The 22473-nt window shown below is 35.7% G+C and overlaps 1 protein-coding gene across 1 annotated transcript in view; it reads right to left on the bottom strand.

The window, feature by feature from the left end:
* Positions 1–22079, bottom strand: part of LOC129276821 (ephrin type-A receptor 4-A-like) — a 46337-nt gene extending 24258 nt beyond the window's left edge. The window contains exons 1-4 of the mRNA XM_054913226.2: positions 21981–22079; positions 16284–16302; positions 15205–15360; positions 6909–7217 (exon numbers count right to left, since the gene is read on the bottom strand). Coding sequence (XP_054769201.2) covers positions 6909–7217; positions 15205–15360; positions 16284–16302; positions 21981–22079 — 583 coding nt within the window. The remainder of the gene's footprint in view (positions 1–6908; positions 7218–15204; positions 15361–16283; positions 16303–21980) is intronic.
* Between the last annotated feature and the right edge of the window lie 394 nt (positions 22080–22473).

The following is a 22473-nucleotide window of genomic DNA, read 5'->3' on the forward strand; positions in this document are numbered from 1 at the left end:
CTAAACATAAAAATTTGATGTAAAACAAGTGCTGTGCATAAGATTTGAGGACAGGAGTGAAAGGGAAAAAGAGAGAGAACTAAAGATGAAGAAATAGAGATAGCAAGATAGAAAGAGAGAGAAAATATGGATATATGTTCAATGTAGGAAAAGAGTGAAGAATTGGAATTAAGATATGATTGACATTCACAGCAAATGCCTGTGTGTCTGCTAAAGACCATGACCTTGCTCCACAGTAACAGCTCTGAACATAAATTTCACACTCTCACTCCAAGGAAAGATCATCTAAATCAGATTCTGTCCTTGTAGCTACACACTGGTCCATTTCAATAATCATAAGTCACTTGGACCCAGTTCTCATCTACTTTCTTAAACCAGATTATTGCAAACCAATGTCACACAAACACTCAAAGTGGTCTTGGAAGCGACCTTAAATGGTCCTCCAAACCAGTTTGGAAATCCACCTGATGTGATGCATCGTCAAGACCATTTTGCTTTGTTTAACCGGTGTCAGCGTAGATGAAGACACAGCCATTCTTCTGGAAGCAATCGTCGCACAGAAGTACGAGATTGTGTGCACGTTGGGCATGTTAGTCAGTACACACTGTGTGTAGAATGCCCACGCTGTTGTTCAAATTTCCTGCGAAAAATGTTACCATACCGAAAGTGTTCCCACCAGCAACAAGACCACTTTACATGAAGTGGTCCCGGAAACAAGTTCAGAAGATGGTGATGAGAATGCTAGCAAAACTTTCTTCTAAACTGGTTTAATGAAAACCAATTCAAGAAAGATAAGAATGAGGTCTTGGTTGACACACATGGTCTTACTCATAGAAATAGGGTTGCTCTGATCATAGTCAGATTTGCACAAGGAGATTTGCACAAGGAGATATCTTTAAGAAATCTGTACGTTCTTAATCACAGGCATTCAAGAAAAATATGTTTGACAATGACCAATAAAAGAATGGTTTAACATATGCTTCCAACTTCCTTGATCTTGGGGACATTTCACATAAAAGTCTTGTCAGTGATTTTTACCAACTAATTTGCTCTCAACCAATAAGATGCAAGGATGTTCAGTAGCTTATAAAACAAGTCGGTGAACATCACCAACAAATCTCTTCATGAAACCTGAACTGACTGGTTTATTCCACGAGAGAGGGCAAAGAGATGGAGATGTCAGTATAAATATGATCCGGACAACAACAACTTACCACAAGACATATTCAGCTGGAAACAATATATCAAATCATTAGCACTTCACCTTCAGTCTAATTGCTATAAGCGGTGAACTGATTGGAGCAAGCTACTGTACAAATGATAAGCAAGACAATGTGCTATGGTGTCTCCAAAAACAATGTTTTGTCTTGAATTATTGAAATAGAATCCAAATTGGTTCTGAAAATAACTGGATCCCATTTCTTTCAATGTATTCTTTCCTCTTGCAAAGAATTCTTGAATGCATCAATAAGTTCATTGTATTGTTAAAAAAAACTTCAAGTTTCAAGTCTCAAACTAAGTTCTTTCCGAGTTAATTCAATGAATAAAATAAATAGAACTTCAAATCATCACCTGTAACAAGGTACAATTGAGCCTAAGAGAATTGAATTCAACCTTCAATGAGAATACAGGTTGTTTATAACAATTCATCTTCTATCTGACTAAAAGTGTTGCCATACAGCCCTCTTAAACAGTAATTCAATATTTTCAGTAATCAAAAGAAAGTTTTACTAGTGCTAATTTATCGTTATGTCAATACGAGTGCAACCAAATGATGTAGATGCCAATCAGTGCTCAAACCAAAGACCTCTTAAACACTTCATCTTCATTACCTAACACCAAAAACATTGTAAATCTAAAGAGATTCACAACAAGAGGATTGCTCTGTACACGAAAAAAATCTTTATTTTATTGACTTTCCATCTAGTGGCCGTTCACCACATTCGGTGATTTCACGTCTCGTCATCCAAAATCTGCAAGTCGTATCAGCGGTGACGGTACTTCACGAAAATGGAGATTTTCTCCGCAAAGAGTGTTTGATCGTATGTTCTTTGTTCTAAAAGGTGAATGCATTAAAGATCTTTCTTTGTTCATAGGTAAGGATGTGGGTCTGTGAGGAGAGTCTTGGACGGACAGCACCTTCGGATATCATGATGATGGAAGGGCACGTCATTGTGAGTTTTGGAACAAGATGCTTATTTCAAGGGGTTGCCATCATAATAGGTAATTCTCACCTTTTAAAAGATCTTTGTCCCTTTGAAATTTTTCAAACTGATGAGCAATATTTCCGTCAGATGTATTTCAAGATTAAGATGTGTTTTCAAGAACTCTCACATTTTAAAATCTTTGTTACTGATTTTTAACTAGATGAGCAATATTTCCCTATGGTGTATTGACAAAGGATTAAGGAACTCCTAAATATGGGAGAAGCCCCACTGCATCACCATCTGAAGGAACCAATCTCTTTTTGAAGAAAAATCCAGAAGTATCACTTTGATGAATATCGATGGGGGAATCGATGACGGCACCCCATGATCTAATCGCTTAAAATATTTCCACACTTTTGATGAAGAAAGTAGTTTCTTCAGAGTTTCTCAGGTTTCAGCGTGATATCATGACTTGCCCCCTACAATTTCCTTTCTTATAAAGAGGATGAGATGGCAGTGAGTCAGGCAATAAGACTGAATTCCTTTTCCGTATTTTTTCAATAACCTATCGAACGAACGATTGGGAGGAAACCTGAACCTCGCAAATACTCAACCATTTTTAAGATTTAGAATGGGGGGGGGGGAGGGGGCAATCCTTAATGCCTATTTGGACAATGAAATTACCATGGTAATTGGTTATCTTCATCCGTTCAATACCACCATCCCCCCTCCCTTCTATCAAGTACAGCATCCTCTTTAACAATTCATCCAACTCTATCTTGGAAAGTCATTTTACCAACCAGTTTGCCGTTCTTCTTCATGCAAACTCTTTGCATTTTTCCACAACTTGTACATGGCTGTTCAAATATAAGAGAATAAAAGGCAGATCTACGTTCTCTCTCTCTCTCCTTTCCACTGCCAAAGACATTGTTCGATATCCTTAATAGGCATCGCAAAAAGGGAGTAATTACCAGAGTGCAAATATGATTTTCTTCTTTCAGTCCCACATGTCTCTTTTTGACGATGGTTAAAGTGCACTCTCCTCAGGTGTTAAGTCACACATTATTAATGGTGGATTGTAATTGAGACAGAGAAAGAGGAAATCCTAGCTGCCCGAAGCCATCAGGTCAACTTCTTTAGGCGATTGCCGTTTTCATCTCCAGATGGTATCAGTATTTTTGATAAATTCCCTTTAAGACAATAAGTGATCCAACTATTTGATAAAATACCTACCATAAGCATAAAAATTGATGCAAAATGCTAAAAGAAATACCAATAGATTACTGGGATTAGAATAAGAATGGTGGGAAGACAAATAATCTACAGAATGAAATCATATTCATCTGATGTGAACCAGTTTAGGAGTTTGTTCTATATCTTTCATTTTGAAGATACCATTCATAACAAAGGTTTGGTTGTCTACCAAACCTCCAGTAATCATTGAATCTGTACAGTAATACAATTCTTTCCCATCCATCATTTCACCCTAAATCTTAAGTTTTATTTCTTTCTTCCTTCGTCCAGGCCATCGATCTCACTCCTTTCCTTCTGTGATTTAATTTCCTGTTCAAGTCGGGAAGCTTGACCCCTTCTCCTGTCATTCTATACCTGCTATCCCATTAAACTATATGCATAGGCATTCCTACCAGGTGTAATACACCCAAGTATCAGCACCATAGTATGCAGGTGTAATACACCTTAGTATGTAGGTAACACCAAAGTATCAACACCATTGTATGCAGGTGTAAAACACCGATGTACATGCATACATGTGTAATACCAATGTACATATATGAAAGTGACACCAAAGTATACTTGAGTGAATGCTCAAGTACATGATCAGGGTAGTCTTGCTAAGCCATGGTAAAAGTATGCAGCTTTTTATGGTAGAATCATTGTATTAAGTGCTGCATAAGTGTTACAAATCACTGCTGTTATTTTACACCGTCAAGTGCACCATTTATGTAGGTGAAATTATATAGGCAGGCATTTCAAATAAAACAAATTTAGCTATCTGTCGTTTAAAAATACTACTGCCATGATATCCATTGGTGATGTTATGCGATTATTATCCTGAACTAATAATTTGATGATGTTGCATATATTACATTTCCAGAAAGTCTAATATGTTTTTCAAGTTAAAGTTTCAAAACCTTGAACTATCTTCTTTATATTGCACAGAGCTGATTTATCTTTCACTGCAAAAACTCCGGTGTTGATTTACCACTAGCCGAGAATTTACATATGTTCACACCAGAGAAGTGTTAAACAACACCAGTTTTGTTTTGGTCTAACACCAGATAGGTGTTTGTACAACACAATTATCATTAAACAGCATCGGTTTGATTCCAAACTGGTGTTGTTTCAATACTTCTCTGGTGTGGACATATAGATTCCGGGCTGGTGGTTAATCAACACCAGAGTTTTTGCAGTGTGGAGATCGCTTTGCAATGAAAATCAGACAGAGCAGTAGGGAAATGAGGGATCCAACTGATTCAAATTCTTCTTTAACCAGGACAAAATTGTGAAGAAAATGAAATCAATCAGCCTGTGTTTTGAAAAAATTCAGGCCTTTACAAAATACATTTTCACAATAAATCATATTCTCCCAATCTGTATTATAAATCTTGTGGAATTCAGTTGCATCCCAACGCAGGCCTAGGAGAATTCCATTTTATGACAGCTCCTATGTCCTATGTCTTGTTTTATGTGCATAAATATGGCATGTTTATCATGATGAAAATGGCAGGTATATGAGGTAAAGCTAAAGATAGACAAATAACGGAGGGTGAATCAGAAGCATTTATCCTTTCCTTATTAACAACGTAACCATATTGTCTTATAGCCTTGAACTTTTCTTTAACCAACCACGTTTGTTTCTTTCGTTTTCCCATTCTCCTTAATGAGTGCCGTGCTCTGCAAGAATGCTTTGGGAGAATGCTTTGCTAAGGTTCAGCGTATCTGATAAACGACCCACTTAGCGTTCTAATAGAGTCGTTAGGTGCAAGATGCAAGAAGGGAAAGAAAAGTACATGCTCCCTTTACTTCGAAGGCTGTGTCAATATTGGCTGAGCCTTGAAGAGCCTCAAGTAATGAACTTGGAATGAAGTTGTAGGGAGACCAGGTTTTACTGGCTATTAGTTATAAGCTACTGAAATCCTTGCATCTGATTGGCTCAGAGCAAATTAGTCAGTGAAAATCACAGATAACATGCTTTATGAGACCAGGTTTAACTGGTTTGTCACACTACCACAATGGCGTCAAGCCAGTTGGTATCCACATACCTTCATCTAAAGACACAACTTGGTATAAACCAACAATCAGTTAAGACTGGCCATGTTTAGATAAATTCAGAGTAATCAATAAACCAAATTCAAAATGGTGTTACCAAGTTTTGTGCTAAAAAAGTTAATTGTATTAATTTGAACATCATGTCAATGAATCTCATATACCATTCTGGATAAGTAAAACATCTAACAGGGATACCCATGTCTGAAAGTGTGGGAGGTATTACGTTTCAATACTGATAATGTACACCTAACCTGGCTTGTGAGAGGATCCAGAGCAAATCACTAGGGTTTCATTACACTGTTTGATCTAGGAGATACATTTTGTTAGATGCTCGTTATGAAGTTTTGGTAAGTGTAGTACTTGTATGTGCAGCTGAACAAAATGGCTCCATTTGGGGAGATGAAAGCTACTTTGATCTTCATGCTAAAAGGCTTTGACTTTCATCAAACTTCATGATGGAATGGGAAAGAGATATGAAGAGCATCAGGATAAGAAAGAAGATAGGTGGAGGATGAGATAAAGGTGAGAGAAAGGAAGGGAGGAAAGGTGAAAAAGAGGGCAGATTGTATACTGCATGTCTCAGATATATATATATATATATATAAAGAAAGACAGAGGAATTGAGAGAATCATGGAAAAAAGGATGAGAAAGGATCTGTATTTTTTTTTGCAATTATTATTGTGGGGAAAAAAATAATAATGCAAATTTATATTGAATCTTTATTTCATAAAAAATGAAAATACCACCTTATCTAGGACAGGCAATATAGACTAGAGCAGTGAAATACATCGCAATTCAGTCCTTACATCACTCAAAACATATTCTCCACTGCTATCCTTCCCATTCGGTTATTCATTCTCAGACAAACATAAGTATTCCTACTATCTCATCTACCCCATCCGTCCCAACCAGTTTTTAATCCTAGGTGGTGAAAAGACATTTCTGACACCCTGACCTCCTACCAAACACTCCATTAATCTCAATTCACACATCATCTTGTTGTTGTACATCCCCTCCCTGTACAACCCCTGCTCTATCCATCAGTAACCAAGCCAGTAGACGGCATCAAGCTCAATCCTTTGTTATTCCATGTCAGGCAAACCAAGCTAGGGAAATACACGCAGACTGCATTTGCAATAAACATTCAAATAAACGGGACAAGATTAAAGAATAAATTGTTTAGATGGGGGTGTTTTTGCAAGATGCTGGCATCTGGGTTGTGTGTGGTGGTAAGAAATGGGTCATGTTTTGTCTTAGGTGTGGATGTTAGGCGTTACATGTCAGATGTTTTAAATGCATCATTTTACCTTCATCATGTCTATGACAAGCAAACATCATCAGCTAAAGTTATGATCCATCTTATTATTCGTTCAATTCTCATGTGCTGCCTATGCTATCTTAAAAAGCAGAAAATGAAGCGGGTAGAGAGAAATTTCTTTTACACTACAAAATCAACTTAAACTTCTTACCTGAGGAGAAGGTCGTAGCATTGACGCCAGAAAATTTATCCACCGTGCTCTGGCTGGAGACCTCATTGTACGAATGTACTCTGAACTCATACGTCGTATGCGACGATAACCTGCTCACATTGACCTCATACCCCTGACCTATTCGCTGGATGGATGAGAACTGGACATCGGCCGGACATCGTTGACACTCGATTCTGAAGTCTATATCGGTCCGGCCGCCAAGGTTTTCGGGGTTGCGCCACGTTAACGTGACGACGGATGATTTTTCGTCGACCACGGCAGTGAGGGATGTGGGTGCAGATGGGGGTGCTGTAATAGTAAAGAAAGTGATTGTTTTGAATACTTTAAAATCAATAATGTACACTCACTATAAGTAACTGTTAACATCAGCATTGACTATCAATTGAATCTATACACGGACTAAAAAATACAAATTATCTATGAATTTTCAGTCTTCGAGGAAATGGAGAATACTTTACTGAAAATTTAGTAAATCAATTTGACTGCATACAGTCATATAAATAAATAATTACACTTTGGGCAGGTTTGGGTTAGGGGGGAACCACCTACTCTTAACCCACTAACTACTGACTCCTCCAATTCCAATAGGCATTGTGCAAGGACCACCAAGATATCACAGCCAGTGGATTAAACAGAGGTGAAAAGGGCAGATGATTCATTGAGATGCTTTTTAAATTCTAGATGATCATCAGACAATATCGCCTCAAGATGGATTATTTGTTTTTTCCCAGACATATTGCCATTTGATGAAGCTGCTTTATTACTATGACTGGACATGTAAAACATTCAGACCCTAATTGAGGACATTATATCGGTTTCTAAATCACTGAGGGGGAAACAAGTTTAAATTACACAGTCACATTCTCCTCCAGGCAAAGTTATTTTACTTGGAAAGATAACGAGAGAGAAGGGGGAAATCTTCTCTTGACCGAATGTGTCTTCAAATTGGAGACGTCTTGTCTCCTGGAACATTGTGATACATGAACAACCAAAAAGACAGAGTGGCGAGGCCTATGACATCCCCATTAGATGGATACATCCCCAAACCACATTTTCATTAAACATGGAGACAGACTTGGGAGGTCTGAGGGGCGAATTGACTACGAATAAATCCAACTTTGATGAGGGTTGAGTTTGTTTTAATCTTTTTTTCCACCAATATTCAAACCCAATCCAAAAGAAGCAAATGTCACAGAGTTCAATGGATTATGGATGAAATCGGATCTTAGTCATTTTCTATGAATATTCGCAAATGAAACTTGCATTTCAGCTGTGCATGAAAATGTTTCATATGCTTGAAGCAGGCAGAAAAGCAAACATCAACGATAACAAAGTTAAGTACAGAAAAGGAAAAATATATCGATCTACATGTACATGGTTCCCTTAATATTATATTTCTTTAAATAATAGTGTCACAATTTCATTGAGGGAGGGGGGGCTGGTCCTTAAAAGGTTTTGTCTGACTTTTTTCTTCCAATCTTTGTTAGATGTGAAACTGGAGTAAGGAGGGCATATAAAAAAAAAACATACTCTTGTTTCAAGATTATTTCTGTCTCATAATCTTAATATATCAAACTGTCTGGTTGTCAGGGGCCTTGCCAGTGTTCCATCGCAGAGATGAGTGGTATTAATTTTATATGTAGAAAATACAAGGATACATATTTCATATCAGAGAATAGGTAACAATCTTCCAGACATTCATGTTCCAACAGTCCTAAATGCACTCTTCTAATTGGTTGCAAGTTAAGTTTTTTTTCTATTGCAACCCTTTGTGCACCAGCCCCCTCAACTCCTAATTCACTTTATATTTTTTTTAAACTAAAAATCAAGGAGGTTATCTCAATGTAACCATAATTAAATATAGATTGCAACATGGACTGAACAGGATTATCCCAATTTGTTCAAACATATGAGTAGGATGTCAGATGTAATACAAGTCAGTTCATGCTCTGGTTATCTTTTCCTGAATTCATGTATTTAATAATTGAAGACATTATCTAATGAGAGAGTATAGGGGCATGACCAAGGGAAACTTTCATTTCATGTATAAAGCCTTTCTTGTACTTATCATCTGGTCACTAACCATATATCATCTTAGAGATGTTGGTTAGTTTGTTGAGAGTAGAAAAGGTACTAAAGCCATTTCTTAAATCTAGAGAGTCAAATATGCCTTCTGGCTCCAATCTTAAGGATATCAGCCACAGCTGTTACAGGGGAGGTTGTCCTATAAACATCATTCAAAGATCATCATAACCCTATTCATCACTCTCAAAAATTGTTATCACCAGAAAGAGGTTTATCATATGATTTGATAAGGGGTGAGAGAGCCCTTGGGATCACATTCATGTTCAAGAGCAACGCCCCTTTCATGGACTGATTTCCTGAACAAAACCACTTTGATGATGTTTATATAGACGAGGCCTTTAGGTGACAGCGCAAAGAGTTAAGATGCGATGGAAACAGTGGAATATGGGGGGATAGGGTAGGGTATGGTGGGTGGGTGGGGTATATGATATTTCAACTCCATCATGATATTCTTTCACAAACATGGCATATGAAGTCAAAATAAAATCTGTATGATCAATGCAGGGAGTAATCACTGTTCTAAAAGAGCACAGGCATTATCCTATAATCAGACATTTTTAGGTCATCTAATGAATAAGCCATAACCCTATAGGCCTATATTTTATCTATTTTTCAAAATTAAAAATTGACAGACATTTATCTTCAGATATTGATTGCATTTTTTTTTTTGGAAGCCTTTATCAGAAAGTAAACTGAAAAAATTATTCCTCAAAACAATACCATTGTTGAGATTTTATAATCCAGGAATATTAACTTCTTCAATATTTTTGGAAAGCTTAGTTGTCAAATATTCAATATGTTCAGACTGCCAAATATCAACATATGAAAATCCATCATCAGCATTAAAAATAAATAGTATTGAGATAAAAGATAATTTGTTTCTTTAAATGTCATGTTGTTGTGTCATGTCCTAAAGATAGAGGGCCTAATGTACAGTTGTACATGCACCACTGCATGGCCTATATATTTACTGTAGCTTTACAGTTCATCTTGTCTCCTTATTGTTACCAATTTTATATTGAAGACATATTTGGGAAGAATTTCAAGCAGTCATTTACAGGGTAATCCCTCAAGATGTAAAACCCTGATTAAAAAGTCATCACCAATCCCCAGTCATTTGACCTCTTGACCCTAGACTGATGACCTCTCACCCCTTAGGTGACTTCTCATCAATTTCATCAATTCCAAGTAGATGTTGTCATAGCGATAACATCTCTCAAAGGCTAGTTTATTACTAAGCCTGGAGATTGAAAGGGACTGAACTTCAAGTAAACCTATATGTAGTCATATCATGTTACTTTATCATAGCACATGCATTCTGAAATATAAAAAAGTGTTGCTTTATGCAGGAATGACTATATGAATTTATTTGAAATAATAGATAATAGACCTGAGTCCCTTTTCATAAATACTTGTTATAATAACAAATTTCCATAACAAATTTACTTTCAGCCATCAGATAGAAGGATTTCAATAGCTCTAGGCTGCGTTTATGCGACCTCAAGCCAGAATCATGATTTGAATCATGATTTGAATCATGATTCAAAACACAAACATGAATCACAATATCACAGAATCAGCGTTTAGACGACCTTCATTCCAATGCTGTTTCTCCTCAGATTCGGGCCAATCCAGTGCGCATCACTAGTGCGCAGTTTGACAGAGGAAGTTTTTCGCACGTGTTTCGGCTCTCGAAAATTCTTTTGCTTCCATCAGAATTCAGTCTATACCTCATTTTGTTGACTTCTATAAAGGGTCCATATGCTTCTATTCATCTTGTTAGTTTATCCAAAATGGTGTTCGGAAGTGAATTTCAGCGTAGATCCAATTTGATATTGATACTGTATACTCAACAACAACTGAGATCATTGTCTGTCCAGTTAATTAATTTACTAGAACTTGAAGTTGAAGACATGACCAAAAAATGAAAAGTAGTGGACGATGCGATGACCAACACAGAACTTGAACATGACAAGAAATGAATTCATATGTACATACAATGAGCATATAGAGCGCCTTGAGCTTGGCAAGAGTCAAACCGAAAGTAGCCCGACACAACAGTGAGGTCATATAATCATGATTGTAATCACGATATCGTTTATTCGAACATTTTCGTACGTGATTCTGCAGAAACGTCTTTCCAAACGCCCCTTTTTTCGTGTTTCATGTTTGTGATTCTAATCATGATTATATTCAATTTCGACTAAACGCAATCGTGATTCTGCAGAATCATGATTTGAATCATGATTCAAATCATGATTCTAGGGTAAAAAAGTGGCGGATAAACGCACCCTATAACTGTTATTACAAATTTGTTATTATTACAAGTTTTATGAAATGGGTCCCTGATTTGATATGATACACTTGGAGCAAAGATTTGAATGAAGATAAAAAATCAATAAAAAGGAAACTGCTATATCTTGCAATTTAAGACAATGCCTGTAATCTGAATCTCAATATCACTTCCCATGAAACATACTCTTCAACTGCCAAGTGCTAGGTCAGTCAGATCTCACGCAGCCAGGGACATAGAACAGCCTGATTAATAACAATAGTTAATGTTCCACCACATTATGCATGGAGTGGAGAAAACAAAGGAATACATATGGACAGATACCTGAACACATTATTCTTCCAGAACCAGAAACATCTTCAAGAATTATTCAAGAACCTATGACATTTGAAGAATCTTGTGGTTGACTGGACATAGAGGATAGAACTCCCTAGGTATTCATTCTTCATATACACATGATTAGCCGAGCCCGTACTCCCTAGCGATAGTCATCCGTCATGAAATAGTATTTACCAGACAAAGAAGAAGCTACATTACCATTTACATCCTCCCTTTGTCTCCACAAAACATCTCGATCCGAAGCCCATTATCAATCAAATTAGGCAAGTTGGTTCATTTTAAATGCAGGTTTTTAATGTCTCCCCCCTCCATTTTGCTTGAATTGGTGCATTTTGGTCATTTCATGCTGAACTCTGCTATTCAACTGGACATTGCTTTTTCTTGAATTCCTTCATGGTGAACTGTAAATTTTTACTTTTCAACTGGACACTGCTTTTTCTTGAATTCCTTCATGGTGAACTGTAAATTTTTACTTTATGTTTAGTATTTATGTAAGCAAGTTGTTTCATATAAACAATCCACTTGAACAGATTGCACAATACATCACCTTTTCTCCTATAATATTTCTTTCAAGGTGCACAATGCCCTTTAATGTTTTCTTGAATGTTTATATCAGATGTGCCAATACATCTGACATGTGATTTGTTAATGTTATTACATGTTTGGTGTAAATTAGTTTTCCTCGTAAACTTATTTCAGAAAAGTATGTGGACAGGAGATTAATGAGGACTAACAGAGCCAAGATGTGCAAATTAACTGTTAAGGTCAATAACATGATGACTTTTCCAGAACCATATTAATAATCTGAAGAAAAACCTTAATCAACTTCTTTTCAGTGCTCACTAATTTTGTATTTCAACCTTTTATCACAATGACTCTTTTTAGTAAATAAAGAGGCTTTAATAGGAGAAAATTCTAATTTGTAAACAAAAACTCTCTTTTTGTTATTGAAAATTTGGGAACATTCTTTTTTCTGAAATGGTCAAAACATGCATTGAGGGTGTTCTTATATGAGCCCCTGGTAAATTTTTAAGTAAAATAATACATTCGTTGCTGCTTTGATTGTCTTGGCATTAGGAAATATGTCTCTTCTTTTGAAAGTGGAGAATTGCTCAGCAAGAATCATATTTACGGATGATATTTATTCTTCATTTCAATGACTTTCATTAGATTTGGCACAAAACAATGTTACTGAATCAGTAATGCCAAATGGCCCCCTCTTGTACTCTAGTGACTGAGCTTCTTGTCAATTGTAAGAAATTGGGTGTACTTTTTCCAGCAGTATGAATTTGGCAAATATTGTGATAAAATCATATTGTTCACCAAGGTTTAGCATTTGAATGACAGGAGATTTATACAACCAAATGAGGCAATAGAATCATATGATGACTATTTATGAACATTTCTAGTATTTGCTGACACGGGAGAAGGGGTTTAAGTAAATAAATTGTTCAAATCAGTCTTATAAGTTTGTTTTGGTTGTATATCAAGCAAATCAAACACTGTCAGTAGGAAACTTGATGGATTTGAGTTTATCTAGGGCTGTGAGAGAATCTTTCTAGTTCGTTGGGGGAAAACAATATTTTCATATTTCATGTAGATGATTTACATACTTTACGACAGGTAACACAAACTTCATTCCTCGGCCACGTCAACTTAACACTTTTGACGACAGTTTGTCTGTTGTTCAATTTTCCCAATTTCCCCAAACCCAATCGGTTTATATTTTGTTACAGTAAATTATCTTTAAAATAGATTAAGATGAGAGTCTAGCTAGTTTCATAAGAAAGCAATCTAGAGGAACATTGCATGAATAAATTTTGGATGATTTTGTTTTTTTTATTTAACTGCAATCTGTTAAAAGCTAGTGCATCATTATTTCTGATTGGCTGATTTTTTTTTATTTAACTGCAATCTGTTAAAAGCTAGTGCATCATTATTTCTGATTGGCTGATTTTTTCTTTTTAAACTGCAATCTGTTAAAAGCTAGTGCATCGTTGTATCTGATTGGCTGATTTTTTTTAAAAACTGCAATCTGTTAAAAGCTAGTGCATTGTTAAACCTGATTGGCTGATTTTTTTTTTTTAACTGCAATCTGTTAAAAGCTAGTGCATCGTTGTATCTGATTGGCTGATTTTTTTTTTAAACTGCAATCTGTTAAAAGCTAGTGCATCGTTTTATCTGATTGGCTGATTTTTTTTTAAAACTGCAATCTGTTAAAAGCTAGTGCATCGTTTTATCTGATTGGCTGATTTTTTTTAAAACTGCAATCTGTTAAAAGCTAGTGCATCGTTATATCTGATTGGCTGATTTTTTTTTTAAACTGCAATCTGTTAAAAGCTAGTGCATCGTTGTATCTGATTGGCTGATTTTTTTTTTAAACTGCAATCTGTTAAAAGCTAGTGCATCGTTGTATCTGATTGGCTGAAGGGTCTTTGCACTTGAAAATCACCAATGTTGATGGTTGTTGAATATGCTTTCCCAAATGTTAACATTTCTTTTTCAAGTCAAATAAGCATGGGATCCATGGTACAAAGTCATTTAATTCCTTTCCTGATTATTCATCTCCTCAGTGAAAAAAATAAAATATATCACATAATTATTTTTCCCCAACTTCCCAGTTTCCATGAAAATTAATCCTTCCAAAATGCAACAATGATATGAGAACCAGTTCATGGCCCAAACACTACTAATGAAATTGCTTTAAAAAAGTCGATCCCAAATATTACATCTTTTCAACCAAAATCATGCCCAATTCCGAAGGGACACTCCGTCTCAACTCAAGTCTTTTCGTGACCACAAACACGGGTCTGATCATATCGTTTGGGCCACCGGGAGGGGAACAGAGGCATCGAAATTACTATGTGGAGTCAAAGAGATCTAATTGAGAACCATCTGATACTACAAAACAAATAGTGAGCTCACGCACACATATTTACACGTGAAAAGACACAATAACTATGGATAAAGAACAAGGCAGGTAACCTAGCCCGGACCTAGGGAAGTCTTTCGGGGTCCGGTTTCCATGAGTCATGGTTGAAAAGTAAACTTTAATCCAGTTATTCTTTCAAAATAAGAAATGAAAAAAGGGGGAAAGGGCTGATTTTGAAGTTGTGTATCCAAATACACAAAATTTTCACGACCCCCCCTCGATTCATTCTTTTTTTTATAAAACCTGAATTGGCCTCCAAAAGTTCATTTTTATCAATGTTATACTGCAATGGAAAAATCAAATTTCTTTGGACGAAAACATCTACTTCTGTATTTCTGACATAACTCGAAATGCGACTAATTCAAAATAGTCTTCTAAACAATTAAATAATGAGGTGAAAGAGAAATGTTGGATAGTAATCACAAGACATGGAGGACCCCACAATTACGTAGATTTTTGGTCCCTTTTTTTCTTGTTAAGAAAACTGAATTGAAATTGAATTGTATATGAGGGTTCTTTTGGACTATACCACTATGAATGAAGGGATGTCTTGGACTATACCATTATGAAATGAGAGTTCTTTTGGATTATACCACTATGAATAAGGGGGTGCTGTCCATCTTTACCTGTGCAGGGATGAGCAGCTTCCTCTCCTGGTGCTCGATAATAATCTGGTATACAGGTACATCTTGTTACTGCTACTGTATCTGCATGGCTCTTGGCAGGGCACGGAGAACATTCAGTTATACCAATATCTGACTTGAAAGTCCCAATTTGACATTCTGTAAAATAATGAGATAGGTTCAGAGAGAGGGTTATTTTCACACTCTTACAAAATGTATTCACCATTAACTATTTCAATATGATAGACCAAGTTCACTTTGAATATGGTCACAATCAAGACCATAATGCGTTAATATATAATCATCTGCTCGAGCACCCGAGTCGATAAGATACAAAGATTTAATATTCAATTCAATCGCAAGAACTGCGATTAAACTGTTAAGGTTTTATCAAACAATAAATAAAATACAGATATAGGTAACATAAAATATAAGAGGTAGGATAAAAATCAAATTATTTGAATAATTCTTGAGTGTCTTTAAGTGGATAGATATCTCTTGATCTTTAGGTCATGGCAATATCAACATAGTTGTTCATTTCTTTAGCTTTAAAATAAGTAAAATAGATGTGTAACTGAAATTACAGCATTATATTCTACAACAACAAAGCTTTCAAAAGATCAGAAAATATATACATCTATTCAGACAATAAATTAATTTACATCTGCAGGCTCAAATTCATAAACACACCAACAAACCTTATTCATCAGTGGTTCGAAATTCATAAATTCAAGCAAAATATTTTTATTTTGAGCCAGCAGATATGGAGACAAAACTATGTTTGATTGAATAAGACATGAGAAGATGCAGAGAAGAACAACTCAAGCTAGACAAAATTGAATTCAAATGAAGTTTATAGTGGAGTAGGAAATACAAAACTAAAGCCAGCCATAGGTCAAGGCCATTATCATGTTAGAGAGGAGTCTGTGCTTCCATCTTGGTTTCTTTGGTTAGGGTAAAAGGAGAGGTTTGAAGAAGAGACAAGAAATGTACATATTGACCTTTTAAAGCTTCTGCTCCTCAGTAGAAAAAGACATGATCTGTAAATTGTTTCTTTTTCTAAATGTACAAGGATTACCTACGCTCAGAGACTTTCCAGTGCTACAATGGAATAGGGAGATGAATAATTCTAGCAAAATGTTAAATGCAGTGTAAGATTTACTTCAGCCTCTGTTTCTTCAGAGGCAATTCACAGCATACAAATCAATTACACCTACATAGTACTTAATTTTATATATATTTTGCAGGTTTATGATATTTGTCCAGAGAGACTGAGCTCTATGTTATTGTCTTTTTAAAAGGCTTAATAGTTATTGCAAAATCCATGAATAAATCATGATTATCTAAATATCTTCACAATTACTGATGCTCTCATAATTTCCATCTTCCAATCTATTTAGGATTGCCATGACAACCAGTGGTATCTAATCCTCTCACCACTGAAAATAGGCTTATGTTATTTTGGATGATCTTCATCTTAAAAATCTTCCTCTTTATTAAGCATTATCATCCATGGGATTTGATTCTTCTTTCATCTTGATCACAATCCCTATAATCTACCATCCATCTTTTTCTTCCTCCTTCAATACCCCCTATTCCCACTAATCATCCTTCTTAGGGATTATAACCATCAGTGTCATCATCATCAATCATCTTTTTCTTTACCGCCGCTACAACCATCATTAACAACAGAGACAACACCAGTGACCACCACCACTACAAATACCATTATCACTTTCCTCCTCCATCATCATAATCAGTATAATCTTCCTCATCACCACCATCATCGTCATTTTCAACGACACCATCAGCAGTAAGACTGTAAGAGCAACACTACCAATCACTGCCAAGAGCCAACAACAGACATCTTTGATAAAATCATACAGTCATAAACTCCTGGTTTGGGTAATCAATCATACGCACTATAGCTTGCCTGTTGATCTTAGTAAATGTTTTGATGCTGTGTGCAACAGCAAATAAAATAATAGCAACTGTTCTACAATTTACAGCAGACCTGTCCACTTGTAACACCCAATGTCAACATGTGTAATAATTAAAGCATAGAGCTATTATAGCTCCATGATTAAAGGTAGAGGCAAACATTACTAAGAAAAGAATAGCATTAAAGAAAAAGAACAAAGTTGAATAAAGCATGAGCTTGAATAGAGAATGGGATGGAACATTTAGAGAGGTTCAGATAATTCAATGAAATGAAGGAGAAAGTGAAATAAAGAACAGGTGGAAAGGACCACACCATAGAAGAAGAAGAAGAAGAAGAAAGAAGATATGAAAAGGTAACAACAAAAACAATGATTAAGGGAAGTTGATTGAAGATATAGTTTGAAATTGATTGAAGTTAGAATTTGAATATGGAAATCAAAGTCTATAAAACTGAAGAGAAGTGAGAGTGAAAGGAAGAGAGAGAGAGGGGGAGAGATGAAAATAAAATCCATAGACATAGGCCTACATCATAACATGGACCTATAGGTCCATGATCATAACAATGCATGGGCAGTAAATATCTCAGACTGTCAGCTGCTCAGAAATATGTGTAAACGACAATCATGGGGATATTAAATAGGGACAATTCCAACACTTTTATACCATGTAGGGATGTAGCATGTGTAAAGTCATTATATTGAAGGATTTATGTTTCTAGAATAGAATAAAGGAAAGGAGGAGAACTGTTTAAATGTGATAATGATTTAGAGGTGGGCTTTAATTGTGTTTGAAATAGAGAACATAAGCTATTTTGTGTTGCATATCTTTGAAACTTCGGATGTGAAAGTTTGCCAAGTGTATGAAAATCAATCACCAAGGACAGACACATCTACTTAACACATATTTTTCTTTTTGACTAAGGTATAATAAATAAATAGAAACTAATTCATTTAAGACAATCGCATACCCAACAGTACTACTTTATTTGAAAAATCGACTAACTAAATAAATATTTGGTCTGCCTATCAATGTAGCAAAGGATTAAACAATAGATTGGACATGAAAACATGCACGCTCAAAATAAGAGCCCATCTCTATTTTTGTTGAATAGCACCATCTATTGTTCATGATATGTCATTCTTCAACCATCCCTCACTTGAGTCAAACTGATAGCATAGTCCATGCTGATAGATACAAACCCAATGAAGTGAAGGAATATGCAATATTCAGATATTGATATAAATTCTATGGTTTATATATCATTGATAGGAAATACCAATTATATTCTGTCGATCACATCTTCTTTTATTAAACCAAATTTCCTAAAAGCAAGATAACATTAATTTTGTTAGTTTTCTTGACTTGTTGTTTCTATAAATGAAGCAAGGGAGAACAGGAAGTAAATTATAAAAAACAAACCAGTTAGAATGGGCTATTCTGTCTTCGATCAGTACAATATTGCCATTTACATATCCACTAGTCTAGCAAGGTTTCAACACACCTTCGTCCATTTTTCTTATCACTTAATTTACCCACAAGCATTCTATAACTGGAACTATTTCCTAAGAATATCAAAAGATAAACACGATTGATGTATAATTTAGAAGGGGGGATTTGACTATGATGTTTGATGGGATTGGACATGAATCTAACAAATGAGGGCAGTGTTCAAAATGAAACTACTAGATAAATGTATGAACTATGAAAAACAAGTTCCCATGTGACTAATTACTTTTGATCCTATTTTATCTTTTAATAAAAGTGCATTTCTTGATGAAAATCTTCATTTTCAGGACTTCATGACCTTTGATGACCTGTAGTTTAAGGGAATCACTTTCCTTTGGTTGACAATCTTTGACTTTCTTTTCCATTTCAAGGCTTCAACATGATGCTGTGAAAAGCTTTAATAAGAAAACTTATTGTTGAAGCTATGTCATAAACAAGTAATCAATAAGAACAATTCAAGCTTAATTCCTTGACGAGGAAGGCATCGCCTGAGGCGTTCTTAGTGGACAAAAGTTCTTGTTCATAAAAGCTTTTTTTCCTTTGGACATTTTAATCTATACCTTCAAGGAAGAAGATGTCAACAAGGAATACCTGGATGATCTCTTCTCTGATCTTTTTTTTTTATTAATCAGAAGCCCCAAATCTTCATCATACACATCTTCCATCCTCTCCTGAATGTTGGTGATTTTTCCTGAGAATTTGCTCCTTGTTTTGTTGCTTGTTGACAAGATCTTAAACTACTTGTTACTTTCCTGCCCTCCATCGGCCGAACAAAAAATCAATCCTACAAGAAAGCTCACAAACAAGCCAAGAAATCAATACTCCAATATTGCCCACTCATGTGCCGTAGTGTTCAAATGACCCTCTATCTACTAACATCTCTATGAAACACTCGCGTTTAGTTTTTTCAAACCCTCCCGCTTCACTGGGAATTCAAAATGTCCCTCTGAACTGAAAAGAAGTCACCTTGAAAATATATTGGATGTGTAAGCTTGGGTTTGCATAACTTCTTGCATAATATATTCCTCTGTTATCTTGAAGATGTTAAAATAGAAATAAAGCAACATGCATCCAAAGCTGGATGGGTGAGAAGAATGCTCTGACTTTGGAAAGGGTTGTAACAGACTTCTAAAGAAGAATCAAGAAAAAATGGACTTGATATTTTTAGTTGGTTATACCACTCACTTAACAATTGAAATAAAACTGTAAGATTATCTGCAAATTTGATTCCAATTAAGTCTCAAAACTATTAAGAAATTACATATCAAATTACAAGCAATATCCCCATTAGATTTGTATAATCAATCTTTAATCCATGCATCCATCCATCTCATGAAATAGGCCAAGTGCCACACCTTTTTTGGACAAAGTCATTTACCATAACGATCTGGTGGAAATCTGCATTTGTGGTTTGTGATATGGACATGTAAACATATCTAGCCATTGTGTCTCTTGGCACTGGAATAAGAGAAGACAAGAGTTACATAATAGGGGTACAAGATGAGCACAATGGGGGCAAGGTTTGGACAAAAGGAACAATAACACCTGACACAAAGGAGTACAAGCGAGCGCCCAAAGAAATATAGCTCACACAAAAGGGGTACATCCAAGAACATAAGGGATGAACATAATAAGAACATGAATTGATGGTTATTTGTCTTAAGGGTTCTCTACTATCCTTCAAGAGCCTCTTTCCATAGCCATCCCCTTCTAGCTCCAAGAGAGATGTTATGGTCATGAGATGGGACCAACCGATAGTAGGTATTGATCTCAAAATGAAAGCAGGTCTGAAGTAACATCCTTGCCCCGGGCGCCACCTCAACGGACGACAACGGTTTGTCCACTGACTGATGATGAAGAAAAAGCGGGTTCTTATGCACAATTTTCAAAGCCAGTAAAAGTTGAGCGTTTTGTATCTGAGAGTACACTGTATATTTCAAAACACTTAATCTGCCAATAGAATTTAAAAGCCCCTAAAAATGAACACAACCTAAATGAGAAGAAATCTTGTCCTATGCAACTGAAACCACTATTTTTTCCCTTATTGGTCAATAAATGACAACAATAGCTTCAAACAAAAGATTTATTGATTCATTAGGTCATTGCCTTGTGACAATTTTCCCAGCAAACCAAAATGTTCTACAACTTAGAAATAAATGACACAACTTCTATTCTTACAAAGGCTAATTAAATGTAATACAGATGACATTATTTCATACAATTTTTAGAGAAAAAAAATACATTGATTTCCAATTAAAATTCAAGTAAATCACACTTAAAATTGCTAAGATTAATCTTACCCGCTTGTGAAAATGACTAGCACTTTGTTATAGTTCTCATGAATGATTCATTTCAGAGAGTCCTCAATAATCTTTTTATATTTTCCTTCTTCTGGGGTACTCTTTTTTAAATTACATTAAAACTTATTAAAAAAAACACCCCTCTGGCCGGGTTATCATGATCAAATTATTCTTTTAAATAAAAGCAACATCCTTTTCAGTGCATTTCTGTAATGTGATATTGTCTTGATTACAAAAACATTTGATTACTCTATCTTAACCGTAGGTGGTATTTCCATTTCCTTTCTCTTGAAAAGTTTCATCATTTCTAGTTGAGAAATTGAAAAGGTTGGGGATGAATAGTTAAAAACCTTGGGAATCTTTCGCGCTTACTTTTCAAGTACCCTATTATGGAAAGATCTTACTGCTGCTGCCGCCGCAGAAAAACCACACAAGAGCAAATGAGATCGGTTTAATACTGTAACCAAGAAATTGCATGATTGTGTATGTTTTATATAATTTTCTATTGATTAGCCGAGCCATTTCCAAACCACAGAATCGTCTCCAAATAGCTTCTGTCATTGTTTCACTCTCAATGCATGTATTTTTTTTTGTCTTGGCACCCACCTGTCTTGATCATAAGAATCATTAATAATTACATGAAGCCTGTAGAGTTCCTACCTGCTGTCAACCAAAACAGGTACCATCTATAAAATAAAAAGTCTTAAAAGTCACCTCATGCCGCCAAACTGTCATGCAAGAATTGCATATGACATGGACCTAGGGAGTCTTTCATGAAGTATCTTGCAGGTGATTTCCACTGACTAATTTGCTCTGAGCCAATCAGATGCAAGGATTTCAGTAGCTTATAACAGCTATAATCACTGACTATTTATTTAATGACATGCTCCCCTCGTGTCCTTGTTTAAATTCCTACTACATTCCTTTGACTGCACTTGGTAGGTTTCTACCAGAGACAAGAAGAAGCATCAAAACTTCAACCAATTTCCTGGGGAATGGTTACCACCACACGGTCTCCATTGACATCTCTACCATCTCTACCACTACCAAGGATTCCTTACAAGAAGAGTTAACAAGGCGGAGTGTCTGGGGACAGAGATTCTGAGGAGACGGTGGTAACTGAGAAGACATGGTAGTATCCAAGATTGAGCTCCTGGACAATAGTTTGATTAATGTTTACTGATAAGTTTATATTCATGCAAGGATTCTGCTTCTTGCTGATCTTCCTACCAGTGGTACACTATGACGTCCCTTGGGTTTTTGGATATTGGGAGATGATCACATCATCCTTTTCATCTTCTTCTCAACTCTTCTTTAAACTTACTCAAGAAACAAAGAATTTAGAATAAAATTATACTGCAGCCTTTCAGAGGTGAGATTATTAGAAAACTTAATGGGGCGATCTGATGAATTGATGTAATACCTGCTTTTATTGGCTCTATTTCTGTCATAGCAAACCTTAATTGTTTTAGAAGCTTTTCATCATGTTATCCCAAATGCCTCTATTATGTGATGATCACATATT

Source organism: Lytechinus pictus, chromosome 14 (assembly GCF_037042905.1).
Source record: "Lytechinus pictus isolate F3 Inbred chromosome 14, Lp3.0, whole genome shotgun sequence".
NCBI classification, from domain to species: domain Eukaryota; kingdom Metazoa; phylum Echinodermata; class Echinoidea; order Temnopleuroida; family Toxopneustidae; genus Lytechinus; species Lytechinus pictus.